This window comes from Schistocerca serialis, chromosome 8, assembly GCF_023864345.2.
Source record: "Schistocerca serialis cubense isolate TAMUIC-IGC-003099 chromosome 8, iqSchSeri2.2, whole genome shotgun sequence".
NCBI lineage: Eukaryota > Metazoa > Arthropoda > Insecta > Orthoptera > Acrididae > Schistocerca > Schistocerca serialis.
In genome coordinates, this window is record NC_064645.1 from 314,698,300 (window position 1) to 314,717,588 (window position 19,289).

Below are 19,289 nucleotides of genomic sequence, written 5' to 3' on the forward strand. Positions count from 1 at the left end.
CACCCCAGCCTCCTCCTTACTCCCAGCACCCAGACTACTTCTCCCATAATGCACAACTGCTCACAGTCTGGCCTCAGCAGCCAGCGACAGTTGTGTTTGCATGAATGTTATCAGACTACTTCTCCCATAATGCACAACTGCTCACAGTCGGACCTCAGTAGCCAGAGACAGTTGCGTTTGCATGAATGTTATGTGTGAATGTTGTACAAATCTGAAGAAGGCCTTCTGGCTGAAAGCTTACTTGTTTAACAATCCTTTTGTTGTGCATCTCTGCAGTTTAACATATCATCTTTATGGTGAGTAGCAATCTATACTTTTCATAATGTTGACACAAACACTTATCATTTCAAAACTGCTCCTCTGTTGTATGAAGTACACGCTGATGTAAAATGTGTTCATATTCTTCAACATTTAGCAGTTTCTTAAGTGCAGAAATGGGACTATGTACTAACGACAAACAATTCCCCTATTCCATAACACTGCCTTCTCCATACTTCAGTGTTGGCACTACACATGATGGCAGGTAACATTCTTCAGCTATCTGTCAAACCCAAATCTTTCCATTAAACTGCCTCAGTATATCAGTACATGACGTCTGCCAGATATTGGTTTACCTGTGATTGTTCCTTTGTGTTTCCACTTCACAATTACCTCATCAACAGTTGACTCTGTTTTAGAAGCATTGAAAATGTCCCTGATGGACTTGTTGCTCAGCTGACATCCAGTGACTACTCTATGTTTGAAGTCACTGACCAGCCCATTCGGCTGTTACTGCTTCTCTTCTGACAACACAATACTCTCTAACTCCTTTCATATGCCCCTTGTAGAATCTAGTGGTCAGTTATGCATTACATAGTGGATTCCTGATTCTTTTGGTCAGAGAATGTATAATGCTCACATGTAACCTTAAGGAATGTGTCACAAAAATGAAGCAAACAATGGAATAAAGATGAAGAAGAAAAAGAAGCACAAAATCCATTATGATAAAATGAGTGAGTACAGCATACTGAGGCTTTTGAAACTCTATACTTAGCACAATAACTGACATCACTACCCCTCATGATGTGACAGGCAATTGATGTACAGGCTTGTGTGTGATGCGCACCCACCACAAGTGGCTGATTTGGATAAGAAAGTAGCTCATGTAAACCAGGCTTAAAGAGTATCCCTCTGAGGTGGCTGATGGGTGTAGCACAATCAACAGAAGCTGAATGCTGTTGACCAATAATGGCTCCTTTCTAATAACTGTAGCTGAAATAAAACATCTCTTTGATTGACAAATGTCTATTGTGAGGGCAGTGTTACTAACTAATAATGCTCAGCATATCATAGACATTTTTGGTAGTGTATCTGAAATATAAACTTTTTGATTAAGTCACCATGTACTTTGGCTCAAAATTCACCCAGATAGTGCTTGAGGGCCACAAACACTACAATGGTCAGCTCTATGTAGCACAATGCTTTCAGTTATGTATAGATCACAACTGGAGAGACATGCACTCAGATTGGGAATCTAATCAAGCATGTTAATTTGCAGATATTTTGTGGCAGCTCCCGAAGGTGTCCCTGGGGAGAGGCACCTCTACAGGGTGGGCGACACCAACAGCACACTCAAGTCATGGGAGTGCCTCACCTGCCCACCCCCAGAGGTACCCCCTGGACATCCTGACACAGTCAAGCCCTGGTAAGTAGCCACATCACAGTATGACAACATTACCAAAATGGCATTTTCAAGCTGTAGCCTGTAACACTGTTCCAGTGCACACTGCAACGTGCTTTATTAAGTATTGTTGTGATAGTGAATTTCAAATTTTCCTGGCATCTCTACATTCTAGGCAGCCTCTTATTCTACCATTTTGAAAATTATAATGCAGTGAAATTATTTTATGAACCAAACTTCACAAGCATCTTCTGTGAATCCATTTACAGCATATTTTGTCAGACCTTGACAACAAATAAGATAAAAGGATTAGAAATATCCATGCATTTTTTTTTTCAAATTGACATTATTGATAAGGTTTTTCTATAATTAACTTCTTCCATTGTCCATTCCAGCTTGACGTGATTGCTGGCACAGGTTTATTCTAATGGGATGATATTTCTGATTTAAAAATAGTTGTGAGGTTTTGGGACTCTTTATGTACATGAAATGCTGAAGGCGTTGACTTGAACTCTGCACAGTTTATTAACACATTCTATACAATTCTTGTCATGAAATCAAACTTTTGATGACTTACAAGCATGTGGCCCATACAGTAACTCTTCTTCCCAAACTTCTTCAAGCCAAGAACTTGACACCAGAAATATTACTGCAAAGCCATCCCAATGGTTTCAATGTTAATACTTTAGCAGAAAAGGTCCTCACTTACAACCCATTTTTAAGTTATTATTGCCAAGCTTTTCAATGAGCAATGTCTATACTAATAATAATTATCACAACAATAATTGGCAATGTAGCCAGTTACAAAATAAACACAAAATAGGTGCAACAATGTGAAAAAAACATCATGTAAGTGAAAGTAAGTTTTACAGTTGCATTCAACATTAATATATAAGTGAATGTCACATAATATCTGCATTATAAATAAGGATGTAAAAAATGTCACTGTGAGAGAACTTGTCTTGGATCATGTGGATAACTAGTGCAGTGTACTGAGTTGAGTTGTTTACTAGAGAATGACGTTTTCACTGACCATTTTCACCACAACATGAATATACTAAGAACAAATTGTTACCCAAAGTTCTCTCTCCACGTTTCCTACATTGGACCTCTTTTCTATTTAGTAAAATACTTCTGAATACTGATTGCATCAAGGAATAATATCATTACATTTGCAGCTGAATTAGCTCATTTTTAACCATGATCATTTCAACAAAAAGCCATACCTAGTGTTTGGAAGAATGCACAAGTCTCATCCATCTGCAAGACAGCAGGAGGAGTGAGGCACAAAACTACCATCCAGTATCCTTGACATTCACTTGTAAAATCTTAGAACATATTCTGCACTCAGATGTAAAGATGTATCTCAAACAGAATGAGCTCCTCCTTAGCAATCAGTACATATTCCACAAAAAAAAGAAAAAAAATCATGTGAAATCCAACTTGCATTCTTCTCACATGACGTCCTGAAAAGTAGGGATGAAGGTAGTTAGGTAGATGCAGAATTTCTGTCTACTGAAAAGAATTTGATTCAGTATCACACCTGCATCTATTACTGAAAGTATGACGGTATGAGGTACCAAATTAAATTTGTGTCTGGACCGAGTGTTCCTTGATAGAGGGGACACAGCATGTTATCTTGGCTGGAGAGTCATCAACAAATGTAAAAGCAACTTCAGGTGCACGACAGTCATCTCTGCTGTTCATATTGTGTATTAATGACCTTGCAGACAATAAGCCTCAAACTTTTTGCAGAGGATAAAGTTACCTAAATGAAAAACCTGCACAAATTATCAGATAAATCTTGATAAGATTTCTAAATAGTGCAAAATCAAACAATGGAAATTCCAGGATGGAATAATTACAGTATTATGAAAGGGATAGTTGCTACTCACCATATAGCAGAGATGCTGAGTCGCAGATAGACAACAAAAAGACTGTCAGAAAGTAAGATTTCAGCCAGAAAGGCCTTCATCAGAAATAAACAAACCCCCCCCCCCCCCCCCCACACACACACACACACATACACACACACATATAACCAAAACTGGTTATCTACAATAAAGTTTTTATAGTGATCTCAGCTAAGAAGTTCTTCTTTTCCTAAGTAATTACAGTGGGAATGGTGGCATTGCAGCAGTCATTCTTCAAACACTCTCCACATAAAGAAAACATGCAAAATCCCTAATAACTGGTACAACAAGAAGTGCATACTGTCATGCACTTCACAGTGGTTTGCAGATTATAAACATAGATGTAGATGTAGTATACCAAACAAGCATTTCAGTCCTTCCATTTTCCGGTAGTTGTCAGAGAAGCAATAGTTCCTTCACCAATGAGTTGATTAACTTTTATTTTTATTTTTTTGAGAGGTGCGACTGGTGTTGGTGAAAGGTTTTTAACAACATTTTCAGGTCCACTTAAAATATTTCATAATTTCCAAATGAGGGTTATATCATACCATGCTACTGACCTCTAAAATGGGCTAGTAACTGCAGCATTAAAGTATTTTGAAATTATCACTGAAAATTTAATTAAGCCATCAAAATCTCTGATGGTATGTTCCATTGTTAACAGAAGAATCTGGTTATTTGACAGAAATATTACACTATGGAAAATTCTTAATGTTGTTTAAGAGTAACCAGAAACAACATTTATTTAATTTGTTATGTGATCAAGTGAGTCAAGTTAATGATGCTAAGAAATTTTGTAAATTTTTGTAAATGTCTGTATTTGAAGGTACCATGAGTTGAATCCCTGCAATTCTGCAAAATCATCAGGAAGACAGAATAAGACACCACCAATGAGGAAGCACAAGCAGAAGTGGTAAAAAAAATGAATACGACGTATGAAGTATCTGCTTTGTTTCAGCTTCAGTTTTTCATAATGTAGTTAGAGCACTTTTGACTGTCACCAGCCACTGAATAAGCTATGCAGCTATATTGCCTCTGGAACACTGATGGAAGTCTATTTTTCTGCTGTTCATGGCTGTGTGCCACCTTCATTCATAGATGTTAGCCCATAACTTAAATGAGGAGCTGTAGAAGTAGTTGGCTAATTTATTACACACAATGTAGTTCACGCTGAAACAGAATAAAAACAATGGCATATTTCTAAGCCTTTTTACTTAATTTTTTTTGTTTGTTACTTTATGCAGATCTGTCTCAGTATTGTTATAATAGTGATCTGAAGTAAACGTGACATCGACCCACTGATATGCTTTTATTCACAAGTGTGATGAAATCTAAAATAATTACTGGAGTAGGTAAACAAAATATATTTGCAACAGTTCTCAGTAACAACACGTAAGTGATCTCTTCTGAAGTTAGAACAAAATTTTTAATTAAATTACTATGAACTACTATGAAAAACAAAAGAATATTCTGAAAGAGTTATTATAGTTTGTCAGGACCCCTGCAACTTTTGCTTTGCTTTGAGCACATTATAAATATAACATTATAGCTATACTCTCTAAACCCAAATCCCTTATCCCCCTCCCAGCCCTTGTCCCCACACACATACATATCTATATATTTATAAGTATATATCTAAAACAAAGATGATGTGACTTACCAAATGAAAGCGCTGGCACGTCGATAGACACACAAACAAACACAAACATACATACAAAATACTAGCTTTCGCAACCAACGGTTGCTTCATCAGGAAAGAGGGAAGGAGAGGGAAAGACGAAGGGATTTGGGTTTTAAGGGAGAGGGTAAGGAGTCATTCCAATCCCGGGAGCGGAAAGACTTACCTTAGGGGGAAAAAAGGACGGGTATACACTCGCGCGCACACACATACACACATCCATCCACACATTATAAGTATATCTATATACCTGTCTCTCTAATAAGTTTTCCTAAACAATATTATGCGAGTTACATGACTTTTTTTAATATGAAGCATTTCCATAGAAGCTGAATTATGCTTTACATTTCACTTTTCGATTAATAGTAACACCTTATTGGCTTCCACAAGTAAAACCCATGTAATAAATTAAATGAATAAATTAAATGTCACTCATGCTTTCTTCATTATTTCTTGTTTATTACATGAAAGCTCAATTTTCTGTACACCAAATTTATTTCACTATTATGGAAGTTAAACCATCACAGTTCAGTACCTAACAGTTTCATAGTTTAATTGGTTCATGCTGTATACTATCTTACATTACTACATTTTTATTAATGGTATGGTAGTGCAGCAAGATCTATTTCAAGAAGGTGAGGTCTTACAGCTTTTCTTTTACAAAATCCATCATCTGTAGATACTACACTCCTGGAAATTGAAATAAGAACACCGTGAATTCATTGTCCCAGAAAGGGGAAACTTTATTGACACATTCCTGGGGTCAGATACATCACATGATCACACTGACAGAACCACAGGCACATAGACACAGGCAACAGAGCATGCACAATGTCGGCACTAGTACAGTGTACATCCACCTTTCGCAGCAATGCAGGCTGCTATTCTCCCATGGAGACGATCGTAGAGATGCTGGATGTAGTTCTGTGGAATGGCTTGCCATGCCATTTCCACCTGGCGCCTCAGTTGGACCAGCGTTCGTGCTGGACGTGCAGACCGCGTGAGACGACGCTTCATCCAGTCCCAAACATGCTCAATGGGGGACAGATCCGGAGATCTTGCTGGCCAGGGTAGTTGACTTACACCTTCTAGAGTACGTTGGGTGGCACGGGATACATGCGGACATGCACTGTCCTGTTGGAACAGCAAGTTCCCTTGCCGGTCTAGGAAAGGTAGAACGATGGGTTCGATGACGGTTTGGATGTACCGTGCACTATTCAGTGTCCCCTCGACGATCACCAGTGGTGTACGGCCAGTGTAGGAGATCGCTCCCCACACCATGATGCCGGGTGTTGGCCCTGTGTGCCTCGGTCGTATGCAGTCCTGATTGCGGCGCTCACCTGCACGGAGCCAAACACGCATACGACCATCATTGGCACCAAGGCAGAAGCGACTCTCATCGCTGAAGACGACACGTCTCCATTCGTCCCTCCATTCACGCCTGTCGCGACACCACTGGAGGCAGGCTGCACGATGTTGGGGCGTGAGCGGAAGACGGCCTAACGGTGTGCGGGACCGTAGCCCAGCTTCATGGAGACGGTTGCGAATGGTCCTCGCCGATACCCCAGGAGCAACAGTGTCCCTAATTTGCTGGGAAGTGGCGGTGCAGTCCCCTACGGCACTGCGTAGGATCCTACGGTCTTGGCGTGCATCCGTGCGTCGCTGCGGTCCGGTCCCAGGTCGACGGGCACGTGCACCTCCCGCTGACCATTGGCGACAACATCGATGTACTGTGGAGACCTCACGCCCCTCGTGTTGAGCAATTTGGCGGTACGTCCACCCAGCCTCCCGCATGCCCACTATACGCCCTCGCTCAAAGTCCGTCAACTGCACATATGGTTCACGTCCACGCTGTCGCGGCATGCTACCAGTGTTAAAGACTGCGATGGAGCTCCGTATGCCACGGCAAACTGGCTGACACTGACGGCGGCGGTGGACAAATGCTGCGCAGCTAGCGCCATTCGACGGCCAACACCGCGGTTCCTGGTGTGTCCGCTGTGCCGTGCGTGTGATCATTGCTTGTACAGCCCTCTCGCAGTGTCCGGAGCAAGTATTGTGGGTCTGACACACCGGTGTCAATGTGTTCTTTTTTCCATTTCCAGGAGTGTATTTGAAAAAAAGATTAGATTAGTTGCTTGTAAAGTTGTGCATAATTATAATGAATGATTTTACACAGTTGGCTTTCAATTTTCATTGGTCTCAGACTCAAATACTTTTTTAATTTCTGTTTTCATTTTACTTAAAAATTGAAAAGCTATGAAAATTGAGAAATACTTTTGATGGTATATTCATGAAAACTGGGTATTACCTTTCTTTCCATAGTCATGTATCCTGCAGAGAAATCATGTGTGAATAACATATTTTTACAGTGATTCAATTTTTTTCTTCCATACGCTTGTTGTTTCCAAATATACAGTATATTTCCACAATGACGGTAAAAATTTTGAAAGAATGATGGAGAAGGGTATCAGTTTGAGGCATGCAATCCTCATCAGAAAATGTAATCAGCAAAAATTTACTTCATCATCATCGTCGTCGTCGTCGTCGTCGTCATCAGCCAGTTTTATCACATAGTGATGTGGCCTCTTTGAGTTGGCATATAACAAAGCATTCCAGTAAGATCTTCCATTTCTTCCGATCCTGAGCTTCCCGTTGTCAATTGAATTCCACTGTCTTCCTTATCTCTCTGTCCCATCTGTCTAGTGGTCTTCCTCTAGGTCTTTTTTGCTAAATTGGACTCCAGTCTAGGACTTGTTTAGACCATCTACCATCTTTTGTTCTAGCAACATGATCAGCCCACTGCCATTTCAATGTATTCACCCTTTCCATTATGTCAGTGACCTTCGTTGTTCGTCTTATTTCAACTGCTCTCTTCCTGTCTTTCTTCGTGTAACCCAACATTGATCTTTCCATTCCTCTTTAGGCTACTGTTAGCTTCCTAACAATGAACTCATTTAATGTCCATGTTTTGCAGCCATAAGTTGTTACTGGCAATATACATTGGTCAAAAATAAATTTCTTCAGCTCAACCAACATCTTAGATTTCAGAATTGTAGAGTGCCTCCCATAAGCTTGCCAGCGCAATTTAATTCACTATAATATTTCTGGTTTTAAATCTCCTTTCATGTTTATCAGTTAACCCAGACAGATATATTCTGTGACTCTTTGGAGTTGTGTACTTGCAACTGATATACTTCCCTCAGGTGTCCATTCATTGAACATTATCTTGGTTTTACCAATGTTCATTTTTAGTTCAACTTCAGAGCACACTAATGCAAGTTCGTTAACTAATACTTGAAGTTCTTATGATGATTTACTTATTATGATAAAAATCAAAAATACACACTTGTCAACAGCTTTATTTACTGGCATTTACTGGTATAACATCTGTGTGTTTCAAAGTGAGGTCCCCCAGCTTCTGAGAAGGCACGATATTGCTTTTTGTACGTATCTACTCCACAAGCCACTATACAGTGCATGGCAGTGGGAAAATTTATCTATATTATTGATTTTTCTCTACTATTCCATTCCCATACTGAATGAAGGAAAACTTACTAACTGTGTGCCTTTGTACATGCCCTAATCCCTTTTGCCTTATTTGCATCATCTCTACTTGGGATGTATGTTGGTGGCAACATAATGGTCATACAGTCTTCTTTGAATACAGTTTCCCCAACAGAGTTTCAAGAGATCTATGTCATTTCTTCTCCAAATATTTCTATTTAAGTCACATATAATGTTGTTGTATTCATTTGAACAACCCCAACATAATTCAGAAAGTGTCATAGGAAATGAGAATACTTCCCAGAAGATTCTCTTCAGTTACAGTAGATTAGTTGTGGTAAGTTTCAAGTTGCATGAATCATAATGTACAATTGTCATTTTACATTCTCATTGCAAATTAATGTTTAAAAATGGCTATGCGCTGAGCATTACAGAATATAGAACATTTATAAGTGTGTCTTTACACATGTTACTGTAAATATGCTTGGATTGATTATAATGATTACAATTCTAGTGTCATCTGCAAAAAGAATTCATTTTACTTGTTGTATATTAAATCGAAGATCATTTTTTTACATGAGGAACAGTAGTGGACCTAAAACTGAGATTTGGGGAACCCCATAAATGACTTATCCCCAGTCAGAATTACATCACTGGACTATATTAATTAAATTACTATTTTGCATGGGTCTGCTCCTGTAAACTGAAGGGCAGGCTGAATCTAGGAAGTGAGTAGGAGCAGGAAAAGGTGAAATTCTTCGGTACTGGTTATAACTCTTTTACTTAACTTTGGCTGAGACGAGCACACAGGTGCGAAGCTGTACATCAAGTTACAAAGACAAAATCTGTAGTGGCTCACCCACTATGAAATAGAAACAATGTTGCTTGGTCGTCTACTCGGAATCAAATGGGCAGAATCTGGAGCGGCACTCATAGAGCTGCACAGCAATGGCTAGAGGACACTGTCGTCAGTGTCGGTGTCGTAGTGCCAATCTAAGAACTTTTACCTACACCATGGCATCGTAGCTATCGATACCACATACTAAGTACAAAATTCTGCATTTTTTACTCAGATATATCCATTGGTTGGCTGTATCATCAATCCCATAAAACTTTAATTTATCTAGGAGAATACTGGGGTTCACAGAGTCACAGACATTAGATAGCTCACAGAAAATCCTAGCTGGTGGTATTTTTTATTTAATGCTTGTAAAATTTCATGAGTAAACATGTCAACAGCATTCTCAGTAGAGAAACTCTTCTGAAACCAAAACTGTGATTTGTTGAGGATTATTAGGTATGCAGATGCATTCACATACCCCCATAAAAAGAAATCACGAGGAGTCAGACTAGGTGAATGGAACTGCCACAAAAAAGGAACTTCTTTCACTAACCACCTTTCAGGATATATCTGACACATACTGTATTTTTATAAGCAATATGTATAAAGTTAGCTTGGATTCCATCATTTTGGAGTCGCAAACATGTGCAGTCTTGTGGAATGTCTTCTGAGAGTACAGCAAGTATGTCTCTTGGAAACACTATTTTCAGCATTGCTGTTAAATTGGGAGACAGTAGATATATGCCTACTAAATAATAATTGACTGTACCCACCCAGTATGAGGACTCTCAATAGCACATAAATAATTATTACAGCAATAACTGATCAGTATATTACATTGTGCAGACAATGATTCATCAGTGGAACTACAAAACCATCAAAGCTGCAAAGAAGTTTGTTTTTATTTAAATGGTGACCAGTTTCAGGCCTTTGTAACCCATTATCAAACCATCCACATAAGCTCCACATGACGCCATAATGGGTGTACACTGGCCACATGGCTTGTATGAGCCACTGAGTGCAAAATACTATTTATGTACAACTGTCCAGTGTTGCAAGCAGCAAAAAAAAGAAAAAAAAAAACATGAAGCACTGGACATACATAAATAATATTTTGCACTCAACCACTTGCACAAGCATTGTGGCCAAATGTCCACACATCACAATGTTATGTGGGACTTATGCGGATGGCTTGAAAATGGATTACATAGATCCAAAACTGGTGACCATTTAAATAAAAATGATCTTCTGTGCAACTTTGATGGTTTTGTAATTTTATTGAATCATAGTAAGTTCATGCTAGAACTAAATAATTGATTCATAGGTTTTCATATCCCATTGACGAAGTTACCTCATTAGATTGCATATTTGATTTTGTAACTTTCAACTCAAGCATATCAAGCTACTGTTCCTTATCTCTGATTGATACATTAGCTCTTCGCTATCATCCCAGAAAGTTCATATCACCATCATAGAAACATACTGCATACTGTTGGTTTACTTATGTACTAGTTTGCAAATTTCAAATAATTTATTTTAATTTCAAATTACAAACACTCAGTTCACATATTCCTTTTCCTCCATCTTTTTATGTCATCATTCCTACTATTCTACTACAAATAGAGGTAGTACTTGACACCAAAAGACAAAAAATGAATGTTCATTGACCTGATTTATGCAAACAAGGAAAAAATTTTCAGTTTGGCAATGAAAGGCAGTGTTTTTACAAGAAATATTGCACTTATGTTTGAGATCATCCTCTTTTAGGTCAATGAACTTCACCTAATGTTTACACAGTGTGTAGATTCCATCTCAAAAGTGAGATTCTGGAAGCTCTGTAAAATACCCATTTATGACTGTGATAACCTCACCATGAGACACACAACATATTCCGGTTACAAATTTCGTTATAAGTGGCTTAGGTGGAAATGAGAAGGTGCCAAATCTAATAAACAAGATGATGTTCCAGCAATTCTCACAATGGATGAAAACACACACGACACTGCTGTAATATTCTACAATGTTCATTATTTATTTCACAAAACCAGCTTTCGGCTATTACAACAGTACTGTGTGTGTTTTCATTCATAACGTATAAAATATTTTACCAAGAACCAACACTGTAGTCAATCAGTTCAAGCAATTATCATTTCAAAGTTGTCCATTTTCCCACTGAAAAGTGCCTTCGTGTAAAGGTTCAGTGACCTTTTTAAATCCAAGCCTCTTTTCCATATCTTTTTTATCAAGCTGACTCAGTAGAATTTCACAATAATTGCCAATTAATTCTTTAACCTTTGCAGAGGAATCAGTAGGAATAGTCTCTTTTTTTGCAGTCCAGAAAGCATTAGCCATAACATTTAGGGCAAATGAAATTCCTTGATTAAGGATCACTGGATTCTGCCAGCATCTCCTTTGGTCCCCACTTTCTTTAATCATGAATTAGGGATATGCATCTCAGTCACCAAAAGAAATTAATACACAAAATCAGTTTGTTCTTCTTCAAATGATCCAAATAATGCCAAGGAATCATTCTCGCATTATGTTTTTTGTCAGCATTCATCAAATGTGGCAAATTTTTTCATTGATAATTCTTCATATAAAGTGCACCATGGCTGCTGTTCTGATAAGCCTATTTTGTCAGTTATTTCACACATCATAAGTTACCAATTGTACTCTTTCTTTACTGTTCCAGCCACAGTAGCATTTTGCCCTGATTTGATTTATTGATCCATCTTTAAGTGTTTTCCATGCAACTGATGTCATTTTACATATATTGTGTAGCTGCATAATAAGTCATGCATTCCTAACATGTTGAGTGAATTTGTATGGTTTATACTGGATACATTCAGTAATCATTAAATATATGTGCTTCATGCAGAATGACCAATAGAAGAAACATTTTGAGAAGGCTTTCATTTGTATCACCTTCAAGAGAAGTAAAACCACAATTTATTACAGACTGACACGCTTCCCTTCTGATGAAAATGGAGAGGAATCCTTCCATGTCTTCACTGACTTTGGATGAAGTTTTACTGCCAAGAAATTGCATAAAATGTTGACTTTCATAATAGTTCGGTATTCGAGTTTATTCATTAAAAAACTAAATAAATAGGTGATAAAAGAAAACATACAAAAAAACATTTGTACAGATCAACTTGATCCATTGAAATGCATTATTTTATAACATATAGCAATGAAAAAATCTAAGTTTCATTCATATCAACATACCTCCGCGCCAGGTCAAGAAATTTTCTCCTTATCCTAGTAGACAGATTCTGCAAAATTCTGGGAATTCTGGCATCCCTCACATTAGGGATTTTAATAGTGACAAGAAGCCACCAACATTCCATATGCATTGCTTGTTCACTGCAAAGTCAATAAACAATGCTCGAAGTACAAGACCAGAAATGAAATAGATAAATGAATGCATAAATAAAGTAAGTCTGAAAGAAATAAATACTAAAAATAGTTTACTGTACTAGTAAGTACTATGTTACAGTATTTACAAAAGTATCAGAATACGTTTGGTTCACCTAGACCAATTTCTGTGCTTCTGGAGCTTCGGCAGATAAAGAAGATACACTTTAACTTTTATTAAACATATTTATGAGAGCCTTGAGAGATGAAACAAGTCTCCAGCAACATCAAAAATCTAGAATAATATTCTTTTTGAACAGCATAACCTTAAACAATGAGTAATTTTTTATGTCAAATTATTTTTTTAATTTCAGTTTTCATGAGGTTGACATTGTAGATACTGAAAACAATACAATGATTTCTTTATTCCAAGGTTCCCATTAATTGCTTTGATTTTTGTTGATTTCACTCCATGTAATATTTATTGTACATACATTTTTTAGATTTTTAGAATTTTACTGATATTCTTCACCATTACTATCACATCTGTTGTGTTTTTGTACAGCAATGAAACTAGTGACTTGGACTGGGTGTGCCTGTTTGTGCAACCTCACTTCAGTCCAGGCCTGTCACCTAGATACTATGTCCTGGAATGCCTAGGGCCCGATCCACCATTTCATGTCTTGGTCGATGCATTGTCAAACACCAGAATTGCTATGTTGGATTCCCTAAATTCTTTAAGAGACAGACTGGCAAAAATGGCTATGCCTCAAGTAAGTATGACAGAAATCTTATGCCTCATTTTTAACTAATTCTATGTCACCTAATATATTGATATAATAATAAGTAACTTGCTTCATAAAAAAGCAATGAAGATTCACAGCACAATTATGTAATTGAACAAATTCACATTGGGTTATGTTTTATAATTGCATACAGCCACTGAACCATCTTATGCTAACAAAATTTCAGAAATGTGTAGACAAAGAACAAAAGAATTTGTCATGCTACTGTGTTTTTCAATTGGTATTATCCAAGTCAATAAACTTTTTGAATTCTTATTTTCTCCATAATAATATGGAATTTATGGAATTTGTGTCCAATCTTACAAAGGGTCAACTAAACAGTGAATCATCCACCTGGCTCACTGAGAAGTGCACATATAAAACAATAACTGAAAAGAATTGTTTCACAAGAAAATCAAGGCCAAAGATATAAATGTAATTGACTTGTGTAACATCCCAAAAAGATGTAAGCTGTTCATTCCTAATACGAGGTCTGTTCAAAAAATTCCGGAACATTCATAATTTTGCAACAATGGTATGTTGGAATGAAATACAGTTGGCATCCCTGCACACACCTGTGTTTAATGTGTAACTGCCAGAAATTTCATTGTTGTATGTCTTTTAGTTATTGTTCAGGGCTGTACTGAGTAAGACATCTTGTCACATAGTTTATGAATTTCAAGATGGCAGAGTTAGAGGAGCAATGCATCTGCATTAAATTTTGTGTGAAACTCAAGAAAACCTTTACAGGGACACACCAAATGATGCAGTAATTACAGGTTGAGATGCTAAGACCAAGGTTCAGTCTTCACAATGGGTTGGGAAAGGCTCATCATATCACGCCAAATGTCAAAGTCATGCTGATAGTTTTCTTTGATTTTGAAGGATTAGTTCACTATGAATTTGTGACACAGGGACAAAATGGTTAATTAGTGGTACTATCATGATGTGTTGCAACACCTGCAAGAAAATGGGCTGAAATGTGGACACAATTCGTGGCTCTTGCATCACGATAACACACCCAAATGGTCATCCCCGTTGGTGCATCACTATTGCACAAAAAAAAAAAATCACTATGCTGCCTCATCCTTGGTACTCTCCAGACATGGCCCTGTGGACATTTTTTTATTGAAAAAGTTGAAAAAAACATTAAAAGAAGAAAGATTTGCAATGATAGACAAGATAAAAGCAAATTTGCAGATGTAACTTCACACAATCCAGCAAGAAATGTAGCACGACTGCTTCTGGAAATGAAACGGCACTGGGAGCAGTATATCAATTATGTAGGAGAGCATTCTGAAGGAGGCCATGCACAATAAGTAAAAGGTAAGTGTAGAAAAATTTTGTGGACAAAGTTCAGGAATATTTTTAACTGATCTCGTATGACTTTGTTGAAATTATCTCTATCTGTCCATTGGATTTTGCATGCAATTTACAATACATAGCATTGGTAGGTAAAACTTAATGCGGACCTGTGGGGGGAGAGAAGTGACCATTGTCTGACACAGTGTGCAGGTATGATACGGTGGCAAGACAAGGCTATGAAGAGCAGCATCAGGAGGCAGTGGGGCAGGAGATGGGGGGCAGGGGGGGGGGGGGGGGGGGGGGAAGCAAGGAAGGTAAGGAGCAGAGAAGTGGAATAGATTGGTGGATATGTTGGCAGAGAGTGGTCCACAATGAGGGTTAGGGGGCATGAATTGGGAGGAGCCGATAGGGCAGAGTGGGTGAAAACTGTTGGCTGGAGGGTGTGGGGACAGTAGGTTACCATATATTAAGGGCAGGATGATTTCAGAAGTGGAAAATGTGTTGTAAGTACAATTCTTGGAAACTATTGGGTGGAGGGTATGGGGACAGTAGGCTACCTTATGTCAAGGCCAGGATGATTTTGGGAGTGGAGAATGTGTTATAAGGATGACTCCCATCCACACAGTTCAGAAAACCTGGTGTTGGAAGGGAGTGCGCCAGAGAGTGGTCCACTTCACTCTCAGCCAGTCTGGCAATGGCCATTCATCCTGATGGACAGCTGGTTGGTAGTCATTCAAATACAGAAGTCTGTGTAATTATTGTACCAGGTATACTACATGACATGTCTGCTTTCACAGATAGCCCAGCCTCTGTTGGAAGAGGATAAGCCTGTGACAGAACTGGAATGCAAAGTGCTGGGTGGGTGGATTGGACAAGTCTTGCACCTGGGTCTTCCACAGAGGTATGATCCCTGTGATAAGGGGTTGTGACTGGGATTGGGATTGGTATAGGGATGGACTAGCATATTGTGGAGATTACAGTGGGAAGGATGTCCTTCATTTCAGAGCTTGATGGTAGATGGTTCAGTATGGAGTGAGTGGTGTTGGGTACAAAGGGGATGCTCCTTTGTAGCTGATTCCTAGGGGTGGTGGGAGGATAGATGTGTGTAGGGATGTGGCACAGGAATTCTGTTTTCAGACTAGGTCAGGGAGATAGTGCCTGTTTCTCAATGCCTTTGTGACACCTTTAGCATACTGGGCATGAGAGATCTTGCCACTGCAGATACACTGTCCCCCAGGTGCCCAGGCCATATAGGAGAGATTTTTTGGTGTGGAAGGGATGGCAGTTGTTGGTACTGTTGGTGGTTGGTGGGTTTAATGTAGATGGAGCCATCAGAGACAAGGAGATCAATGTCTAGGAGGATGACACACTGGGTTGAGGAGGACCAAGCAAAGCAGATGGGAGAGAAAGCGTTGAGGTTGTGAAGGAATGGCCCTGAGTTCAGCTCAGAAGATACCATCGATGAACCTGAACCAGACAAGGAGTCTGTGGTTTTGGAGGGCTAGATGGCCTATAATAGGTTGGTGTAAGAGGATACCATGCAAGTGCTCATGGCTGTACCAGAGAATGTTTGTTTACCTTCCCTTCAAAGGAGAATTAAATGTGCATTAGGATCAAGTTAGTAAGGTGTACGAAGAATGAGGTAGTGGGTTTGGAGTCTGAAGGACTTCAGTAGCAGCAACACTATGACTGTTAAGGATGTTGTTTTATAGGGAAGTGGCATCACAGTGATGTAGGGATCCAGGAGGTAAAGGTGTGAGGATGGTGCAGAGTTATTGAAAGAAGTGGTTATTATCTTTCATGTGAGAGGCTAGATTTTGGGCAGTCAGTTGAAGGTGTAGCTCAATGAGGGTCAAAATTCTTTCAGTGGGAGCACAATAACCAGCTACAATGGGTAGTCGTGGATTGATGAGTCTGTGAATTTTGGAGAACATGTAGAAGGTGAGTGTGCATGGTATTGTAGGGGTGAAGAGGGAAATGGATTTAGGAAAGAGATTCTGGGAAGAGCCTAAGGACTTCTAGAATGGGATCAACATTGCAGCATTTATAGGTGAAGCAGTCAGACAATTGGCAGAGGGCTTCCTCCAGGTAGTCACTGGGATTCATAACAACAGTGGTAGAACCTTCATCTGTAGGTAGGGTATTTAGGTGAGGATCTGTTTTGAGGCTGTGTATGGTTGTCCTTTCTTCTGCTGAAAAGTTGGTGCCCTTAGGAAGGGACCTGGGGAGGGCTCGTGAGGCCAGGTTGGAGATAAGGAATTCCTGGAAGCTGACCAGGGCTTGGTTACATGGGAGGGAGGGAGGATCACAGTTGGATGGTGGTATGAACTGGGATTGGGTTGGTTTTGGTTGGAGAGATTGGTGGCAAACAAATGTTTCCACTACAGGGATCAGGAGAAGGAGAGTAGGTCTTAGACAAGTCCAACATGGTTAAATGTGGGTGTAGGGCTGAAGGTGAGGCATTGAATAGAACTGAACCTTCTGTAGGGCTGAGGATTTTGGTGGAAATGTTAACAACAATGTTCTGCAGATTGTTTCAGTTCTGGATATACTGGAGTGCTGGTGAGGAGTTTATGGGCATACGGCATGTTGGAAAGGTCAGCTAGGTAGGGTCTGAGTGCAATGAGGGGCTAATGAGAAGGTACACTGTCAGTAGGATCATACTTGGGTAGTGATGCCCCAAGGCAGCAGAAGGATGTCACAAGGCTGGATAACTTGTGGAGATAGTTTCTCCACAACATCCTAGTCCATCCCTATGCCACTCCCAGTCCCAGAACCTGGCCACAGCAATAATATCTCTGTGGAAGCCCCAGGCGCAAGACCTGTACAGTCCACCCACCCAGCTTTTCCTGTTCCAATCCTGTCACAGGCTTATCCAACCCGATCAGATGTTGGACCACCTGTGGAAGTGGCCACGTCATATACCAACTGTGTTGCAATCAGCTGTCCACCAGGATGAATGGCCATTGCCAAACTGTGGCTGAGAGCAAATTGGACCACCATGTGGCACAACATGCAGCTGAACATAACATGCTTGATTTCAAAGATTGCTTCACAACCCCTCCATCACCAGGTTTTCTGAACTGCATAGATGGGAATTATCCTTACAACAAATTCTCCATTCCAAAAATCTTCCCAGACTCAACCTATGGTAACCTACTGTCCCCACACCCTCCACCCAATAATTTCTGTCCCCTCTGTCTTACCACCTCCTCCAATTTCACGTTCCCTTGCTCTCATTATGCACTGCTCTCTGCTAATGCACCCACCAGTCTTTCCATCTTCTTTGCTCCTCCCCCTTTCCCTCCCCCTTTCCCTCCTCCACAGCCACCCGACTCTGCACCTTGCAGCCTTGTCTTGCCACCATCTAGTCCCTGCATGCTCTGCAAAGCAGCACTCATTTCTCTCCCCACACCTGTACCCCCTCACTTGCCACTGTAGATTGCTGCTTCTGTCTGATGTAATTACATTGTGGCCAGATTGGTCAGAGCTAGAACTCATGTCTGTATGGGGTCCACTTGCTTGTGAGAATGTCTGTGTGTTTCCTTTCTGAAGAAGACATTGGCCATAAGCTCAGTGTGTAGCAGTTCTTTTGTTGTGTCTTTCTACAGTTCAAAGTGTCATCTTTAAGTTAAGTAGCAATCTATCCTTTTATAATATTGTTAATCCAGACCTCAGGCTGAGCTACAGATCAGTCTAACACCACAACATAGACTCTGTCTTTCAAACAAAATCGTTAGTAGTATTTCAATACAGACAGTGTAAAACAGATGTATGTGCATTAAAAAAGGAACTCCTGCAAGCAGTAAAAGCAGAAAATGAGGAAAACAAACTCCACAAAACACAAGTAATCAATATGATTTTGACAGCATAACCAATATTTTAATTTTATATGAAATCAGTAATAACATTTCAATATAAAAGGTGAATATATGTATTTAGCACATAAGTGGCAAAAGCATAAAGTGAAAGAAAGTCCATCCACAAAATAAGATCAATTCATAATTTAGTAGCATTCAGATGTATCTAGCTAACAGCTGTTCATTGGCTACCATACTGTCCTCCCACTGGCGGCCTCCAATTTGACAGGAAGATGTGTTGCCAGCATCTGCTCTTTATCATGAACAAGAGCAGCATGTAGGCAGCCCTTTGTAAGGCTTATCACATTTTGTAACTCTGTTATTCACTGATCCACTGAACACAAAACATTTAGCACCACAACTAATCATTTTGATTCTTCAGAGTA

The 19,289-nt window shown here is 39.5% G+C and overlaps 1 protein-coding gene across 1 annotated transcript in view; it reads left to right on the plus strand.

Annotated features, from left to right (window-relative positions):
• LOC126416993 (inactive dipeptidyl peptidase 10-like) overlaps positions 1–19,289 on the plus strand; it is a 1,159,463-nt gene that overhangs the window by 1,081,963 nt on the left and 58,211 nt on the right. Inside the window, exons 11-13 of the mRNA XM_050084879.1 lie at positions 1,538–1,684; positions 4,400–4,486; positions 13,519–13,726. Coding sequence (XP_049940836.1) covers positions 1,538–1,684; positions 4,400–4,486; positions 13,519–13,726 — 442 coding nt within the window. The remainder of the gene's footprint in view (positions 1–1,537; positions 1,685–4,399; positions 4,487–13,518; positions 13,727–19,289) is intronic.